This window comes from Bicyclus anynana, chromosome 6 (assembly GCF_947172395.1).
Source record: "Bicyclus anynana chromosome 6, ilBicAnyn1.1, whole genome shotgun sequence".
Classification (NCBI taxonomy): Eukaryota; Metazoa; Arthropoda; class Insecta; order Lepidoptera; family Nymphalidae; genus Bicyclus; species Bicyclus anynana.
The window spans coordinates 10,745,498-10,766,089 of NC_069088.1; the positions used below are offsets into that span (position 1 = coordinate 10,745,498).

A 20,592-nucleotide genomic window follows, 5' to 3' on the forward strand; every position below is an offset into this window, starting at 1 on the left:
AACAAGATTAAAGTATTGTTGTTGTTAAAGTACGTATTTATTCTGTGATGTAACAATCCATTGCCTTTTTGCAATAGTCCGAGCAAAACATAAACACAAACATCTCATTCAAGTCATAATCCCCTGGTACAATTGTGCGAAATTGACGTAACTTCTCCATCACTACAAAAACATTTTTTTGCGCGAGCACGTGCCATTCTCAGACGCTCGTCATTGTCACGTCATCATTACGCTGGCTGAACAACAAAAGTGGACTTTATACTATTTACCTACACGATGATAGTATTTTGTTGTAGGTCGGGGATAACCCGTCATTCATCTAGTTGAAAAAACTAGACTGCTTTACTGGTAAAGTAAGTTCGCGTGGACAAGTGTGTGTGTACCTATTTCACACATACCTATGAGTACATAAATGTGGTATGTGTAAGGATATTTTTTTAATTGTGTGAGTAAATAGGCAAGATGTTTGTAAGTAAAATGATGATATATTGTAACGTTTTTTTAAAATGAACCGTTAAAATTATGACTGTATATTGATGCCACGAATATTAACGACGGTTAAAAATATCATGTCCAGCAAATTATTAACCACTATCACTAATTCAACACGGACATTATGTTATCGCAATAAGCGTTATCATCGGACGAACGCACTTTATCTGCGCGTACGCATCGTGCGTGCGTATTGCATTTCGCGCGATACGCACGATTCCTGGCACGTTTTTCATATTGTTGCATTTAAAAAATGTTACTTTCGCAAACGTATTACTTATTACGATTATTTTATACGTGATAATTATTGAGAAATCGTATGAGTATTTATAGGTATATGCGTTACGCATGTACGAATTATTATGAAAGTACAAGTTATTTGATAAATACCTATGTGCCTGCTTACATCTAAATTGCTAGCCAAATAAATGGATGATTTCAATAATAAGAAGGATTTTAAAATATTTAATTATACCAAATATATTATTATTTATTACTGCTTGTGTATGATCTCGTTCATGAAGGAATAATGAGATAAAAAGTAACCCATGTGATATACTAGACGGTAATGTAACTCTGTGTTAAGATCCCAAATAGTTATCAACAACAACAACAACTTATCTAAAATTTTACAATTTTCTTTATTTATAATTTCAATAGAATCTTCCACAAAACATAAATATACTCAATTTTAATGTCAATAAATTTTAATTTCTATAATATTATAAGAAATCAATCGGTTTGATAATAAAACTACATTTTCATGGCAAATATACGTACTCCATTTTTCTAATAATATACAAACGGGTGTACAAACCAACGTTTTAATATATACTTAAACAGTAAGGTTTAGCAACGTAATACGTGGTGGAATATTACAGTGTGCGGCGAATACTAGCAACAGATACCACTATCTGTACCGAGAACTAATGCACGCGATAACGTGCGATAACGAAATGACAAATTGCAATATCTGCCTCAAAAACAACCAAAAATGCACTGTGCCTTGATGACTTTCCTTTCATATAGATGATTTGTTTGATGGTCGATTCACATTTCGACAAAAAAATATGATTTTTAGGTGCTGATAAAAATTATGAACCGCCTACAACCAAGCGCGATCATTCTGTGACTTGCAATTTTTTGTATCACTAACTAATATAAAAGGCTTAAAAAAAAAGATTAAAAGGAAGACCTAAGAAAAGATGGCTAGATTGTATTAAAGAAGACTTGCAAAAAATGGAAAAAAAAGTGGGAAAAAACGTGAAGAAAAGTGGCAGAGAAAGCCAAGATCCATAGAGGGTTGTAGCGCTGAAGGAAGTAACTATTATACTTACCACTTTATTAATATGTAGTTCTCAAATGAATCACCTAAATACCCGAAAGTTATCTGGTTCTTTTAATTAGTATAAATCTAGTGAAGCGTTTGAATATCTGAAAAATACTCAAGTTATACACAGTAACGAATCAATAATGGTTTTTATGCATCAACACGGCAACCGATGACTAAAGTCAATAATGCTTACCTAAAACTAACACTAGGATACTCACCTAGTTGTAAATGAGCACCATGAGCTCATGCATGAGCATGATTATTGAGCTTACTTTTTAAATTTATTTGAGTAACTATTTTAGCCGAAATACCTGATAACGCATATTTAAAAATACTTACGAGCTTTTGTACTATCACCTTGACAAGTAGGTCTGGGAAATTTCGCACACATCTATCGACATTTCAGGTCCATTGAATTTATAAAAATCTATTTTGAATGTAGTTTCATAACTCTTTTGTTGAATTTATAAAAAAAAATAGAGGCACACAATATTATCTCGTAAAGGGATCAACATATTTGCCAACAATATTACAGCCGTGGACAATCTTTTTTGATACGAAAACGAAAAAAGGGTTTTCAAACTAAGCCTTTTGAGGCGGGTCGAATTGGGTATGGACAGGAAGACACATTCGCCTGCTTTTTGCTATTATTTGTATAATAAAACTGTCAGCATATTTCATGCTTAAGTGATATTTAGTGTAGACCCTTGTTTCCTAAATAGTAATGCAAATTAAAGTATGACAAACTACGAGTAGCGGTTGTACAAATTCACTTTCATGGAATTTGACATTCTAATCTAAAGTTCTGTTTTCATATTATTTAAAGTTTCATTCACAAATAACTGTATTATTCTTCTTTGGATAGACATTATTCCAATAGTTGTGTGTGCTTCCCAGCAATACAGTCTTAAGCTACCAGCCTACCAGCGATTCTTGGTAGATGTAGGGATAATTCAGTGGCTCATATGAGATAGGTCTATTATAAATTAGAGGATTTAGCTTTAGGGACTGCTATTTTCTTGCGAATTGAGATATTTAATGCCGACTTAACAATATGGTCAAAATTAAGTAGCCAACAATTCAAATATTATAACAGTGTTATTGCAAATGTACAAGTTAATGAAGGTGATTTGCGCACACTAATATATAAGGCAACAATTTAAGTACTACGTATTGTGTCAATTTTGATTACGCATGCCCTTTGAGATAAGAATCATAATTTTGGAAAAACGCCAATCCTTAGCGGATTAATTTTTATTTAAAAATATTTTAGGCAAAATTACGCCAACATTATTATTCATAAGTAATTACACGATACAATCATAAGCTGTCTATTTGTAGTGAAATACAACCCTACAATATTTACCCTAGCGGACATGGTCTCAATAAAACAGGGTGATTACAATAAAAATACAATTTTGGCCACAACCCCATGTCAATATTACTACGGGTTGTTTGCGAATAAAGCGCTCGTAAAGTTGTAAGCCTTTTGATATGGCATATGTTTGAAAGCACTTGTTTTCTATTAGATTTTATGTGTTATTTAACTTTAGTCATCGGTAGAAGTGTTGATTTTTAGAAAATCATTATTGATTCGTTAATATTTGTATAGTATTTTACAGATAGAATGCGTCACTTCAAAATGCATACTTTGATAATTATAAAGCTAGGCAATATTTTACTAATTTAAAAAACAAGTATAATATGTTGCATAATGGTGCTATTGCAACTTCATTGGGGGATTTGGGTGAGTAAGGAACTTTTACCAGCATTTCTCTGGTAAAAGTTCAGCGCTGTGTATAATTCTAATATATTGGAAAGTATCTCTATTAGTATGGTAAGAAGTCCTACAAAGGTTATGGATTAAACCCACTACATAATCCTTCCAGATTAGAGATACTACGCTTCTATTTTAGGCTGCATGATAACAAATTACAGATGAAATCGTAGTTGTCTAATTCTCAACAGAAAATCTAATAAAACATTAAACAACCGTTTTATTTGTAACCTACCCTTATTTTAAATACAGGTTCAATACAATGTAAAATATAGTCAGTCTACCGGTTGTGACTATTATGTTCGACCACGTATCGCGACCATGGCCAAGTTATTGCGAATGATACCTGTAATTACGTGCACTATCCGCCTATCGCGGTGTCATCTATTCGCACCGCACTGTACACGACGGAAATAACATATGAGAGTGTTATTGATTTTGTGTAAGCGCACTGGCCTTCGTCCGTGTTTGCATGTTTGGTTATACTCGTAAATTTACAATACAGGGGCCCACAGACAACCCTAAACTAATGACGGTCTAAATTGCGACAACATGTTACGAGCAAAAGTTTTATACTATCGTTGGTTACTAGTTTTTATGACCTCACCAGCTCGGTTGGTAAAAAAAATGTGGTTCTCAACAGAGAACTCCTGGTTTCGCAGGTCGTAGGTTGCAGTTCCAGGCAAAGATGTACCACCAAGCGATTTAGCGTTCTGGTATAGGTAATGCCGCGTAAAAACCGTCAGAGGTATGAGTAGAATATGCTTGTACCTCTTCCGCTTCCATCGATATTTAACATCGCAGTTAAGGACTAATAGACGGAGAGCCAACAACATCCAGACCTTCATCATTTGAATTAAAAGCTGAAAGTTTGTTAGCTCATGCTACTACTATAGATGAGTACCGTAACCAAGTAACCAACTATGGAGACCGTGGTGGTTTTGGGAGATGGCAGGTTTCAAGGATCCAGACTCTCGCCCATTTAAAAAGTATATTTTTTTCGGGATATTAAGAGAAATGATATTCGCCAGACATTTGTCTTCATGGCAACCCTTCGCTAGGGACCCTTGAAGTTTCAAATTAAATGGTGTTTTCGAAGGGTTGCTGCGAAGCTAAGTGACTGGCGACTGGGAATATAATTTCTCATATTATGCCGAGGATAACATGAAAAATTACACTTTATACTTAGACGGTTGAGGGTCTGGATCCTTAAAACCCGCTACCTCCCAAAGCCACCACGGTCCGTACTTACTTATGGTAAGAGCATGAGCTGACAAACTTTTAGCTTTTATAAAATGACGAAGGTCTGGGATATACGGGCTCTTAGTCTATAACCTGTAATTGTATAAAAAAAAAAAGAAAACTAGAGACTTCTTCATGTGCCCCACATTAGCAAATGGTCTGTTTGAGGTAGTTACAGTCTAAGCGGATTACGCCAATGTTCTCAAATACCATCCCTTTTTTTAATACGCTTTAACTTTTCGCCATGTGCCTAAGAGACCAACTTACGTATTACTTTTACTTTTGTTTTACAATGCCTTTTAGTGCCAGTTTCAGATTATTACATACTTAAAGTCTTGGACAGTCGCTTAGCCTCATACACAGTCTTTTTACGTTTGCTTCTATGATTGCATCAATCCTAATAATTCATATGTATCTGAATATTTGCTGGATGCTAACCGGTCGAGACCGTAATATTGTTTGGAAGTCCATGCAAGAGGCCTATGTCCAGCAGTGGACATCCATCAGCTGTTAATGATGAAGATCATTAGGCCATTTTAATAGCTCACTACAGAGCCAGACTTCTGTTACAAGGAAGGGTTTTAGACCTTAATGGTTAACCAATTTTGTCAGACTAAAAATTGTCATTGAGAAACATCAGTTGACATTAACTTCAAAGTAGCATATTGGAAGATCACATATGTAAAGTATCGAATTTCAAACAGTTTCCTAAGACAAGTCTTTTGAAGGTTTGGAAAGTTTTAAGCGATTGTATAAAGTGGAGCGAAGTTTGTTTGGAATTTTATGGAATTTGTTTTAACATTACGAAAGTGGTTTTTTTTCTAAACATTTAGCGACACAAGTCGTAAATTAATTAACTGTTTTACGTTTCTCATTAACGATGGGCGTGTATATACAAATAACTACAATTGCTTAAAGTTACGCTAAAATAGTTAAACCTACTTAATGCCAATGTCACTTGCGTAAAATACATAAATCTTATAACTCGTTACTCACCTACAACTCTCTACATACTTGTTGTAACTTGGGTGCGATACTATTAAAGTGCCGTAGATACATACGTGATATAGTTAGGTATCTATTATTGAGAGGTTTATCTTAATTTATTTTAGCTAACCATAGACACAAATTACCGATATAGCTATGAAATACGAAGGATTCCATTACCTATCACTATTTTTTTTTATTCTTCCCAAGTTAGCCCTTGACTACAATCTTACCTGATGGTAAGTGATTATGCAATCTAAGATAGAAGCGGGCTAACTTATTAGTTGGAAGATAAAAATCCACACGACTTTCGGTTTCTACACGACATCGTACCCAACGCTAAATCGCTTGGCGGTATTTGCCGGTAGGGTGGTAAAATAGGGGATCGAACCTAGGACCTCCGTCTTGGAAATCCACCGCGTGTATACGCGGTGGATTTCTGCGCCACGGAGGCCTTCACCTACTAGCCCGTAGGAACATTATAAAAGTACGTCAAGTTATCTACAACTATCTACATTACCTACTTGAAAAACTAACGAATTTGGACTTATTTGAAGCGAATGAAGTAGAAATCTAGTCCCAAAAAGTGGGCCATCAAAATTGACTGTTTAAAGTGAACTATGTTAGAAATTATACCTACCAGAAAACTATTTTATTACTCTTACTTCACCAAATAACAAATCCAAATTATTGAACATTCTTTACACATCGAATGTATTAAAAACCTGGTGGACGTACAAAATATTCAATAGCTACATTTTCTACTTTCCAATGCATTTTAAATGCATCGTATCAGTGCAACGACCAGCGCGCTGCGATGGGACGATCTCGAGGCTAGCAGATCGAGTCCGTCCAAGGACGTCCACTTCAGTGGCATCCACAAACACAAAAGCAACCTTATCACCTATACATTAAGATCTATTATCATTAAACACGTGGCTTTAATCCGCCGACCCAGCCAGTAAGAAAAATGATCCTGTATAAAAAAAGTAAAAAAGTCGACAGCTCGCGGTTGTTTTATTTTGTTGAGCCCGAAACCAACATGGCGGCCAGTAGGAGGCGAATTGAAATGAATTTAGGTACTTATTAGATTTTCATCAAACTTTCTTTATACCTACTTTTATGCACTTGTCTTTTCATGCAAATAGAGGAAAATGGGTGGCAATCGGTCTACCTTATTTACCCAATGTTTAAAATAAGTGCCTACTAAAATTTTATTAACAGTGCCTAGATATAAAATCGGATTAGTTAAGCTTAATAAATACATAGCAGCAACGACCTTTTATACTACTAGCTCACGCCGCGCGGTTTTACCCGCGTGGTTTCGTTCCCGTAGGAATACGGGGATAATAAATTGCCTATAGCCTTTCTCGATAAATGGGCTATCTAACACTGAAAGAATTATTCAAATCGTTCCTGAGATTAGCGCGTTCAATCAATCAAACAAACAAACAAACTCTTCAGCTTATATATTAGTAAAGATTATCTTTATTCAGATCCATTCATTAAGCTTTTGCATTTAAGTATTAGTTAGGTACATTTTTATATAATCTCAAATAAAAAAAATATTTGGATAAACTCACACACACACACACTATGTATATTTACATGAAATTAATTTAATATAAAAAAAAACTCTTATGTAATTCAATTTTAAGGAATTAAACGCTCTTGACTTCTGGGGTTGGAATGGGAAAAAAAGTCGTTACGCGCCTCCCTGTCTGCGAGGCAGGTGCTTGCCGATATTTTGACAATAATAGTTAGCAGAACCGCCCATTTCTAATTCCATAGAAACTTTTTTCTATACCATCTTGACCCATTTCCGACTCCTGATATTATCTTTACCAAATTTGATATACGCATATCGATAAACAAAGTGAAAAAAACCGTTTGCTGCAAAAGAATACCGTTAAACGTTATCTTGGAGATAATAAGTAGGTTTGTGTCTAATTAATTATATTATAATTGGCTTATATTTATCCTCTGTTTGGGTATGTAAAATGTATATTTTATATGTTTATTGCTCGTAAAGTATTGCTTATTTCACCAATTTCAATATCGTAATGTATCTCATTACGCACATGTGCCGTAATGCAAAGTAAAATGCACATGTGCCCTAATATAAAACCTTTATCATCCGTCTAAAAACGAAAGGTACTTTTTTAAATCTTGGCAAAGAGTTTATATGTCAGAAAAGTCCTCAACATTTTATGAATAAAATTAACTTTGTGGGATAACATATAATAAAAAAAACATTTAATTCTTTAATTTTAATAATTTTGCATCTTTTTCTAATTTCTTAAAATGCACACAACAGAAAAGTTGGAAGTGCATGCCCCTGACCGGATTCGAACCCACACATTCCGGAATCGGAGGCAGAGATCATTTCCACTTTGCTATCACTGCTCTCAGCGGCTCTCTCACGGTTCCTCATAATACGTAAGTATTTAATAAAATAATTTATTCTCAAGTTAATAATTTCGATATTCAAAATTCGACATGCGAAACTATGACGATCTTATTGCGTTATATACTTATTATGCGATTAGACGGCGATGTTTTTAATTATCTAATAGTATAATGTAAAAGCGCATTTGGGGTTAGCTGTAGACAATGGCAGGAAAGAGTATATTGTTTCACCTCGCTCGCGGGGAGTTTCGCTACAATGAGCCGCATCCGGACTCGCCCGCCGTACGCTCTGCGACTTACGAACGGCCCAAATTGTTTACATTATGATTGTCGACTTGGCAAAATATTGAAAAGAAACAAGCGTTACTTGGTGGAAGTTTATCATGAACTAGCTGACGCCGCGCTGTTTTACCCGCGTGATTCCCGCTCCGGTAAGAATACGGGGATGATATTTAGCCTATAGCCTACCTCGATTAATGGGCTATATAACACTAAAAGAATTATTGAAATCGGACTAGTAGTTGCTGAGATTAGCACGTTCAAAGAAACAAATTCTTCAGGTTTATAATATTAGTATAGATTCAAAATATCTCAATAAGATTTTGCGTAAAATAGATTTCGTCATTGTAGAGTCATTCTCTTTTCTCTCTTTCTCTCGAAATTCTATAGGATTTCTGGCTTCATTCTCCGTTTTTTACGAAGGTACGTTTCACTGGGAAACCGTAGTGGTTTCCCAGTCAAAAGACAGACAAAATCTACGTACGTAGCGGATTTTGTCGATTTTGCGTGACGTTGACTCTTGCATTCATCGGTTTTTTGAATTAGAACAATAAAATCACTAAAAATTAAGCTAATACTTATTTAAATATAACTTACCAATCTATTAATATCTATAAATTAAGGCTCTATTCTAAGTAGAGATACCAGTAGCAGTAGTAAATTGACTAGGTTATGTACAAGTGTACTATAGTAGTACAGTGCAGTAGCTTTTAAAACAGAGCTTATTTATGCCGATAAACAATATTGCAACCTGAGTAGTAGACATGGTTGCTGATGAATTACAAACACATTGAGTTTAATGCTTAGTCATGCCTCAGAATGTTCAAGATAGGGCATCAAAGAATCGTATTGTAGGATTTATCTTTGTATCAAAGTCAACAAGCCCTAAGAAGCATTGCTTCGTCGAGGACGGCAGTTCACCACTGAGCATATATGTAGGTATATAGTATAAAACTAAAAACTCATTCTTCAATTTATTGTAAAAACTATGCTCAAGACAATGTCATACAACATTTTGTATAAATACCAAAAGAGAAATGTATGGAATAATGAAACACTACGGAATATTTAACACAAGCCTATTATTTAATTGTCTTTTATTTAATACACTAGATGAGAGGGTGAATCACCCCCGGGCCCAGATAATATAAAATAATAAATTGTAGGACGCGTGGCGGGATGGGATGCTGGTGACAAATGACGGCGCGCGTGAAATTACAATTAACTCTTCATGGATACAACCCCTTTGATCATAATTATGCAAAGTTAATACATTAATTACCGATAATGAGATAAGGTTTTATTATGATAATGTTATGGTTTTTAATGTTATTTGTGCTCTGTTTGCATAAGTAGGTTAACTAACTTGAGTTTAAAATGGGGTAATGAGGAATCCTGCCTACTTATAACTTTTAAGGTATATTAATAAACTCTCACTTGTATTGTTTATTCACAACTATTCGTAGATAACACTTGAGCTTTATGTTAAGTTTAAGTGGAAAGGGGAATTCGTTAAGTTTAATAAAACACAGCTTAAAAATGAAAGCGGAAACGTCAAGATCCTTTTACTCACGAAAACCTGGAGGTATATTAATATTAATATTAATAATACTCAGGTGTGCAAACCCTTGGAGCTGTAAAACTTTTAAGTCAATGCAGTCAAAACATATTTTTACTTTTGTTGATGCTACAAAATGTGACGTTCTCGGACGAATCACACGTTCACAAATGGACCTCGACATCAAAACTTACTTCTCTTTAACCTAAAGCTTTATCATATACGAGCGTACTTATATAGTCGTATATGATAAGGCTTATGTATTTTAGTAATCGAAATATTTAACATTTTTGAAATGCCTATTGTAAGCGTTTCCCTATAAACACGCAGATAAAATTACTATCATCTCCGTCAAGCGGAACGATGTTTGTAATAACGCGTATTGTCGCGATCACTTGATCCCTTATTTTCGGTTCATCAGTCTCGTCAATTTCGGGCCTCAACAAGCCACCATGCGGGATCGCATTATTGCTTTTTTATTGCTTTTTTCTTTAACCCCCGCTTCGCGTACGTTTTTGCTGCGCGTGCGACGGCGTGGGATAGGTCGTGGACGCGTCGCTATTTTATGCTGGTATTAGCATATTTTTTTGTGCCTCGCTTTGTTTACCAATTGTCGCCGATATAACAACACAGCGGGTATTGCGAACTAAGCACGGATATATTCTGTGAACAGTGTATATTATAATATTGATGATAAACGCCTCGAAACTAAAGAACTATTTTTGATCTATAGCAATATTATAAAGAGGTAAAGTCTGTAGTATTGTAGGGAGTAATATCTGGATCTGCTGAAACGATTATGAAAGTTCTTTTACTACTAGAAAGCCACGTTATTTGTGAGTATCATGTGCTATTATCATCGTATACTTACGGGAAAGCAAAACTGTCTGCTAGTACTAAATTACACCACAAAAATATCTATTACGTCAGTAGATCAAGAGATTACCCCCAACAATACTACAATCTTTCATCATCATCATCATTAACAATTCATATTCGTCGGCTCACTGCTTAGCACGAGTCTCCTCTCAGAATGAGGGGTTAGTACTTAATCCACCACGCTGGCCAAATGCGGATTGGCAGACTTCGTACACGTAGAGAATTGGGTAAATTCTCAGGTATGCAGGTTTCCTCACGATGTTGATGTGATATTTAATTTCTTAAAATCCACAATCTTTACCTCTTTATAATATTAGTATAGATATGTTTTTTTTATTAATTTAAACGTGAGTACAAAACCGGCCATTTGAAAATGATTTTTTGGTTCCTGATTTATCTTTTACTTAAAATAGTTTACTGTTACATTTGTTTGGGGCTTCGGCTCCACTTTCTGCGAAGTGCCAACCAATTACCTCAGCTGGTATCAAAGGTCAAACTGTTAGAAGTATTAACAAAGGCACATTTGCATTTCTGCATTTGTGTTTCCGGGGCAATAACCAAATTATCATCAAATTTTCAACCGTCGCCTCGTGCGGCGGCGGTTGTTTGCCTTTTGTTATTACTATATATTGTTACGTGAGTATGAATATTTAATACACGACTAAAATAATAAGAATAGGTATGTAAACTACAATAGCAACCCCTTGTACTATTGTCATATATGGAAAGGAAAGGAGAATTGAAATTGTGCAAGTTAAAGCAAACGTCCTTTAAAACAAAAGCCCTAGGTAATTTAAAGGTTCAGAGTTCGGAAACTTATTTGTTATCAACAGCCGAATTTCCTAGTAGGTAGGTACTTACTTATTATAAGCGATTCGCATTGTTGATCAAGCTAAATGAACTTCACAAGAGAAAGGCGAATATTAGCCTTGCATATTTCGCTAATAAATAATATGTAATTAACAAAAACCCTTTCTGATATAAGGTTCAGAGTTCGGAAACTTATTTGTTATCAACAGGCGAATTTCCTACAAGATATAGATACTTATTGTAAGCGTTTTGCATTGTTGATCAAGCTAGATGAACTTTACAATGGAAGGGCGAATTAGCCTTGCATATTACGCTAATAAATAATCTGTCATTAACAAAAACCCTTTCTGATTTAAAGGTTCGGAGTTCGGAAACTTATTTGTTATCAACAGACAAATTTCCTACTAGGTAGATACTTAATATAAACATTTCGCATTGTTGATCAAGCTAGATGAACTTTACAAAAGAAACGCGAATATTAGCCTTGCATATTTCGCTCATATTCTTTCAAAAACCATGCACATAAAATACGTAAATATTACCTAAACAGTTGAATTTAATGCTGCAAATAATTATTCTAATTCTGTCGTAAGCGTAAAGCGTCCACACCCTTTATTAATTAACAATAGGTACAAGAAGAATATTCCCACAAGGCCACGACACAAAATTCCGTCATTTTCGGCTTGTGAATTGCACTCAATGAAAACGTCATCGATATGCAAATGATTGCGTTGAGTGCACTTGACAAATCGCTCTCGAGAGCACGGCTGACATTTGCTGCCATTGTTTATGAATCGACCATTTCATGGGAAAACTAATATTTGGTGTTTGCATTTCATTACTTAACTGGGTAGTCAATTTATTATCTTTCAGCATTTAAAAGTTTATGATTCTAAATTAGCTTCTAGTTTTTAAGACTACAAACTAAATAAATATCTAATCTAATCTAACTTTACTACTTTCTGAGTCTGGATCGATGTATGGTGTAAGTCTTGATGTATTTGGATGTTTGTTACTCAATTACGGCTTAACAGCTTAACGGATCTGTATGAAATTTGGCACAAAAATAGATTGTAATGTGGAATAACACATAGGCTACTTTGTATTAAGTTATTCACACAGAGACGGGATCAGCTAATAAATATACGTAATATTTTTATATAAAGTAATTTCGTAACATTTATCGGGAACATTGGATTTGTAAATGGAATGGAATTTAATCCTGGAATAATTTAAGGATAGGTATGTCTACTCGTAGTGTTGTGAATCTCGGTTCGGAGTTCGTATGTTACCAATCGTACGGGGAAAAATGTTTAAATGATCAGAATTGAGTATTTGGAATGAGAGATACAATTGAAAGTCAATGTTATCAAACACATTAGTGGTTAGTTTAATTTACAAAATAGATAAAATATTATCTTTCAGAGCAAAATGCAATAATCACTTGTCATTTAAGTAGCTAGTGCTGCCTACTGCCAAAGATTTATCTTTAGGTACTTAGGTATGTATTATCTAAATGTGTAAATATCTTTATGTAGGCACCAACCTTGTGGTGTTAGGGCGAAGAGTTAAATGAAAAATGTCTGAGCTAAACTGCGTATGACTTTTTACTGACTTAATTATTCTATTACCATAACCACTATAACATCCCCTTAAGATGAAAAAAAAGCATTTTTTTTAAACTGCGTATGCTTTACTACTAGACCACTAGGTACTAGAAATGCATTTTTTTATACTATAATATTTTGTTAAGTCGATGTTTTAAGCTGTCATAATGACCCTCGTATTGTCTCTTTGGTAGAGCGGTATATTGATATGAAATAGATTGGTTAAATCGCCATTTCCCCATCATTGACATTCGATACATTGACAATCCGCGTGTCCCGTATAATTAATAATAGATTAAGATTGACGCAGCATAGCATTAGTGTTGTTTGGAGATATTTGTGTCTTTTCCGTCATCAGTTTAATTGAAACAACCCCTTTGTGTCAAATAAAAGGTTCTCTAATATAAGCTTAAAGATTAAAGGACTTTAGAAATTTAGGTCCCCTTCTGGTATAGGTATATCCCTCTGACCTCTGAGAAATTCTATCTTCTAAACATTTTCAATACTAATTTTCAAGTTTCTGAATCTAGGACTTGCACTTGCTTGCTTGTTACAATTGTTCAGTTAAATTAAAAAGAATTATTATAACGACTAATTTCCCATACCTATTTCGTATGCTTAGATTACTTAAAGATAACTTAAAAAAAAAAAAACATGATGGCGAAGTAATATAAGTTAATTTAAGTTAAAAATTATGTTCTCATGTTAGCGGTTAAGCCTTTTTATGAGAATAAATATTATCTTAAACCTTTAATGTAGGACAAATAATATTAGGTATTTTTTTTGGCTGCACAAAAACTGGAAAAAGTTTCATTAGGTACACCTAATAATACGATGGAAATTGGTATGGGGTTCGCAACTTCGGCAATTTTTGGTGGACTTTAAATATTGATTTCTGGAAACACTAGAAGAGCACGCGGTTTCGCCCGCGCAGTTTACGTTCCCCATAGAATACGGGGAAAGAATATAGCCTTTGTCACTCGCTGATAATGTAGCTTTCTATTGGTGGCGAAAATAATAAAATCGGTCCAGTAGTTTCAGAGCTTATATACCTACACTACAAACAAAATTAAGAAAGTCTTTCATCTTTATAATATTAGTATAGATTGTATCATTCGAGTATCATAATGCATTTTTAAATTTATTTTCACAGTTGTTTTAAAGATAGATGAGATTATAATTTGTAGGAACGCATCTCATGGCGGATGCTAGTTGTGTTCAACAAAAAATATTGCACACAGCTTGTTCTATTTTTGAGTGCATTTCGCGCTATTTTGGCGTTCCCTACGCAGGCAATGTGTCAATGACCCCGTTTCGCGGCGTTGTTCACGTAGTTTTGGGAAGTTTTGGGGCGATTTACGTAGAGACAACACGGTCGGGTATTTCTAGCCGATTCATGCCTGTGCATATGGCAGTCATTTCGTTTTTGCTGGTGTTGATTTTTCTGCTACTTAAGTAATGAATTGTGTAATTTCCAAGGTATTATACAATTACTTCCGCAGACATGTAACTAATTATGTGTTAAGAATCAAAACCTTATTTGTGGCACCTGGTACCATCCTTTATTGTATTATTTAATATTTTATAGAATCACATAACTGCATAATGTGACTTTATATTAGACTGCGTCAGGAGGGTAATGTTTTTAAATTTATTATTTAGAAACGATTTACTAGGTAGGTATTAATATTGTAGGTACCTACTTATTAAAATATTTACGTAAAACGGGTCTGTAATGCCAAGTAGGCAAAGGCAGTAAATTTAAGCATCTATGAAGTAAGGCATGAAAAATTTCTCTCTCTTCTAATTATCAGGCGCCGATATTTTTCAGAGAAATTTTTCATCTTTTTTAACAAACGGGATGCAAGCAATATTTTTTAATTTTTTAATGTAGAAATTCTATTGAGTAAATATCCCTATCTATATTTTAGGAAAGTGTTTATCTAATGTAAACTGTAGAGAGCATATTAATTGTTATTTTATGTTAATTAGCGAACGAAAAGAATCGGTTCCGATGCCACGACGCGAAGTTCAACGTTAGCATACAAAGGGCCGGGGCGAGGCTATAGCTTTTTACGAGCCGAATTCGGCTTTAATCTACGGTCACACACACGCACGGAATAGTGCGTACGATGCTCGTGCGCACTCACGCACACACAGCTCGCCCTCAGTCCTCACTAGGCTGCAATTCGTCGCCGCGCCGCGCCCCGCACTCCCGCCCGCACGCAATTGCATTGCACTCCGACGCGCGACGCGTTGCCGCGGTGCGTGCGTAAAAAGCGCACGCAGGAGGTGCGGGGTACGGCGGAGAGACCGCGACTGCTTGCCTCGCCTGCCCGAGTGCCTGCACCAGTGAGCAGTCATCGCCAGCCGCTCGCTAGAGCACGCCGCCCCCACAGGGCGCACCGAGCTATCGCGAACAACCCCCACAGTGCTACGAACTACGTGCAGTGCTAATGCGAACTTTTGTTAACGTTCACCAACTTCAATGCAAAATCGGCTTCGCTGATACTGGATCATTCAATTATTAGCAGGTCAGTATTAATCAGTGCTAGTTTTTATTTAGTTTTATAATATTTAACAAAAAAAAATATCAAAACAAACACATGTGCATCTTTCGTAGAGGTGCTACGAAATATTCCATATTTCCCGTACAGGATTTTTTAATAGTTTCGTTTGACATTTTGCACTTTATTGCGTAGTAAACAAGATTGTTAGTTGTCTGAAACGTCATGTGGATTTGTAGATTTTTTAATTTGCATGATATGGGGACAAACGTAGCCGGTTCCGCCGGTCCCCCAACTTCGATTTACCTGCCGAATAAAAGGTAAAAGTCAATTTGGAACCGAAGAAGGGCTATAAAGCGATATATGTAAATGGGGAAGGGCGGTGCAGTTGGACTACCGCGCTCGTCCGTGCCATACGTTCGCAGTTCGCACTGGAGGATACATCGCAGTGCGTTTCGCTCGCGACGTGCACGCAACTGTGCGGTGCGAATAGTTTATTTTTGTGCTCTCTTATTATTTGTTGGGTTTCACTATGTATCCCGGTTCGACTTACGAGGGCATATTGCCAGGTACGTGTTTATTTACTGCAAGCGATACCAAAATTGGACATTTTTTTTCAAACAGTGAAGTTTTATCTAAATACATAATTGTTATTAATCTATAGATAATCTATTGATCGGAATAAATTCATAAACGCCTAATTGTTTTAACATTACATCTAGATTTAAATAATGCGGTAATTTAGAATTACAATAATAATTTAGAATGTATTTTTTTATAGTGGTTAAAAAAAATATAGTACAGTCGCAATTAAGTAAATAAATAATGTGATACTTGCAAAATTTGGTTTGACTTGTAGTCACTAGTCAACAATTTGTTATTTTCGCGCCGATTAAGTTTATAATCAAGTTTTCTCTATCTTTAAAGAAAATAAAATAGCTCCAATAAGATTTCAATAAGAAAGTTCAGTTTTAATTTTGTTTTCTTTTTATTACAGAATCCCAACTAAGAAAAATGGGGAGCAGCGAAGGTCAACAAACTTTTTGTTTGAAATGGAATCATCACAAAACCAATTTGGTGGAAATACTAGAGGCTTTGATTAAAGTGGAAACATATGTCGACTGCACATTGGTGGTTGACGATCAAGTCACATTCAAAGCACATAGAGTAGTGCTAGCAGCGAATTCTCCGTACTTTCAATCTATATTAGCAGATGTGCCTATGGATCATTGCAGCATTCTTTTTCCAGGCGTTAAGGATTTTGAAATGCGCGCTTTACTTGAGTACATGTATACGGGCGAAGTGAATGTCACGCAGGCTCATATACCTCGCATCATGAAAGTGGCGGAACAACTCGAAGTCAAAGGTTTGTTTGATATGACGGAGTTAAGACGACGACCAGGAAGCAGTGAGAGAACTCCGGCCGTGTCTCCGCCGCGAGTGGTGCCCGCTGCGCCATCTAGTGTGTCGCCGCCGGTGCCGATAAATCGCTGGCCACCCCCGCCAACCGCACCCGTACTCTCCGCCGCATACGATTCTGCTGACATGAATCCATTGAAACGAAAAAAATTATCAAGTATGTTAGCTACACGCGACACTCCTATTTTACGTAACGTTCTAGCTCAAACGACTCCAGTAGATTCGTCTCAACCCATGTCTCTCGTATGCCATCCTCTTAGTCAGCACGAGTCGACTCGACTACATTCCAATGGATCAGCGCATGAATCTGAACGACCGATTAGCCCTCAGCGTCCTTTCGATTACCGGCCCCGTCGATTGTCATCCAGGGCTTCTTCTCCTCATTACAATAGATCAGATCGTTCAGAGGATGCACATTCACCTTACACGGAACGTTCTTTTGAAGAAGACAATCAGCGCACCTTCCACCCATCTCCACCACCGACGAATTTTCAGCAAGATGTTAGAGCGGGATTAGCACCTTATGTTCCGCCACAACAGAAACCGGAATGGAAAAGATACAAACAATACACGAGATCTGATATTATGTCAGCTATTGAATGCGTGCGAAATGGAATGAGCGCTCTTCAAGCTTCACGTAAATACGGCGTGCCATCACGTACATTGTACGATAAAGTGAAAAAACTTGGTATTACAACGAGTCGTCCTATGAGTCGCGGAGTCAAGCGCGAATCGAACGGTGCAGCATTTCCCTATGGATTAAGTGGAACGGGTGGAAACGATGACGTAACACCTTCTACTCCTCTTATTGACCCATCGTTTCTACAGCAAGCACTAGAAGGAGCAACAAGGGACGGTGGTAGAGAGGCATTACATGCGATGGCTTTAGCTGCTGCAGCGCACGCTGCACTTACTCCACGAAGCCCGCCTGGACCACATTCGCCTCATTCGCCACCTCCAGATGATGATCACGTCGAAGATCTTTCAATAGCTCGACGACGTGATCCAGACCCACCTTCTGGTGTTATCGTGCCCCTGCCCCCTCGTAATTTTGCTCTAGACTGCAAAACCGAAAGAGATTGAACTGTGTAAAAACGTACATGAAGTGAAAAAAAAGAGAACATTCGTAAAGACTGATTTAGTCGTACAAAGTTAGAAGTAAGGCACTTAATGGTAGGCTACTGGTAGGACGCGCCGCGCGCGCATGCCTTGCTGACCGGGCGCTCCGGCCGGGCGATTGCAATGGGCCCCGCGGCCACATTATAATATCTTTTCTACCTCTCCTTTACTCTATTTATTTCTTAACGCTATTTATACCCGATAACGAAATAAAATTTCCGTTTGAGGGTATGTCGGTGTCTTTTGTGATTTATGTTTGTTTATTTTCTTCTATCGTTTCTTTATGTTTTATAACTTTTACGTCTCTGTTAATAGAATACTTAGTTCTAGGTTAGCTTTAATTAGCATGTAGCGTTGTGTAAGTTGTATTTATCTAGTGTTGAAGATCAGGAAGGCAACATAGCCTAAAATGTGACCTCAGGTAGGTCCGCCTGGAAGAGTTATTGTGCAATTTGTCCGCGACTGTGATGTTTATAGACTGAAATGCCGCCATTACCTCACGCTCGCTACTGTTTAACTCTAGTCCGTCGCAACGCACGATGATATTCTTTTCATAAACTTGTAGTCAATACTGCATTTAAAGTTTAAACCGAAGGAGTCGTGCGTAGCAATACGCTCATATCACTTATATATAGCGACGTATTTTTAATCAATTTAATTTACCAAGTAGATATTTTTCATTGTTTTGCCATACTTGTTCATTGTTGATATCTAGTTTTATACATCTTTTTCTCCCAACATTGATTGATTTGCACAAGCACGGTCGTTTTATTAGAATATAAGGAGTCAAACACGTAGTAAGTATGGATGCTCAATCTTTAAAAAAGCTATGTGACCATATTATTTATAGTGGTGATAGAATTTTTCACGTCTTTTGTAATTTTAGTAAAGTTAAGCTTATTTAAAAAATCAATTAAATACATTTCGCGAGATAATAATATAATTGTAACTAATTAAAATATCTAAACAAATTATAATCAATTCTGTCTCTGGAGAAAACTTTATTTGTTTCTATCTATAAAATCTGTTGATTTTTTTCTAACATGTTAACTTTTAAGATATAAAGAACTATGTCTAATTATTTTATAATAACTTTATCACATTGTTTAAGTTAAATGATAATGAAACTTATTATTTTGTAATTTTTTGAAGACTGATTTGTTACTTTAGTCTAGTTTTGAAATGCCATAGATCGATACTTTGTAGTATTTTCATAGGTATGTTTTTAATTAGGTTGATCGAGAGTTTGTGTAGAAACTACACTACTGAATTGTCACGGTGTGCCTTGTATGTGGGAGACGAGAGTTTTTGCGGACATTCCAGTAGTTACACTTTGTGTTCTTTAGTAATATTTATGAGCACTACACATAGTTTTATTAAATGTAACCGAGATATTAATGCGTGGTTTTTAAAACAGATTTGTTTGTGTCGGGAACACAATTAATAAATATGAATTATTAGTCTATAAGCCTTATGAAATACCTCACGATTTGTTTAGTTAGTCAAGATGTTATGTGATCATATCATAAATACTTTTGTGCCTATATAATAAAGTTATGATTGATGTTATGCACCGATTTTATTGAGCTAAAATGTATAAAATATTGGCGTAGCTTGTTAATGTGCGATACTTTATAAATCTTATCAGAATTTATATATATAATCAATTTAAATATGATTAAAAAATGTAATAAAATATTTATAATTAATTAGATGTAACTAGTGATAGCACATTTTGGCCCTACCTCCCCTACAGCTACGCCAATGCTCTCAGATTTTGTAAGTTGTGAATAATATCGTAACTAATTATTATTTTACGTAGTTGGCTATGTATGTATCTATAGTAGTAAAACTAAAACGAGTATTGTTTATCTCGTACCTTAATACAGTAAGAACTATATTTACAGATAATATAATGTTATAAATATAAATTAAACGTTTAATATCGAACTGAGACTATTACTGGTATACATACCTTGTTTATTTATTACTAGCGGACCCGTCAAGTTTTTACAGGCGCCGCTCCCGTTCATATAGGAACACTGGATTTTTTTTTTTAAAGAATATTTCACATAATATGTTTTTAAACGTAACTAATATTCCCATTCTCCTCCAACTAGTCGGGAAAGACTGTGTTAGGAGTGGGTACGACAATAGACTAGCGGGGCGGAGAT

At 35.7% G+C, this 20,592-nt stretch overlaps 1 protein-coding gene across 1 annotated transcript; it reads left to right on the forward strand.

Annotated features, from left to right (window-relative positions):
• The first annotated feature begins 15,595 nt into the window (after nucleotides 1-15,595).
• Nucleotides 15,596-20,368, forward strand: LOC112056119 (uncharacterized). The gene is made up of 2 exons (XM_052881977.1): nucleotides 15,596-15,907; nucleotides 16,878-20,368. The coding sequence occupies exon 2, from the start codon at nucleotides 16,895-16,897 to the stop codon at nucleotides 18,380-18,382; it is 1,488 nt and encodes a 495-aa protein (XP_052737937.1). The 5' UTR covers nucleotides 15,596-15,907; nucleotides 16,878-16,894; the 3' UTR covers nucleotides 18,383-20,368.
• Nucleotides 20,369-20,592: the final 224 nt, after the last annotated feature.

Excerpts from the sequence above, each read along its gene's own strand:
- LOC112056119 (XM_052881977.1), top strand. The coding sequence starts at position 16,895 with ATGGGGAGCAGCGAAGGTCAACAAACTTTTTGTTTGAAATGGAATCAT.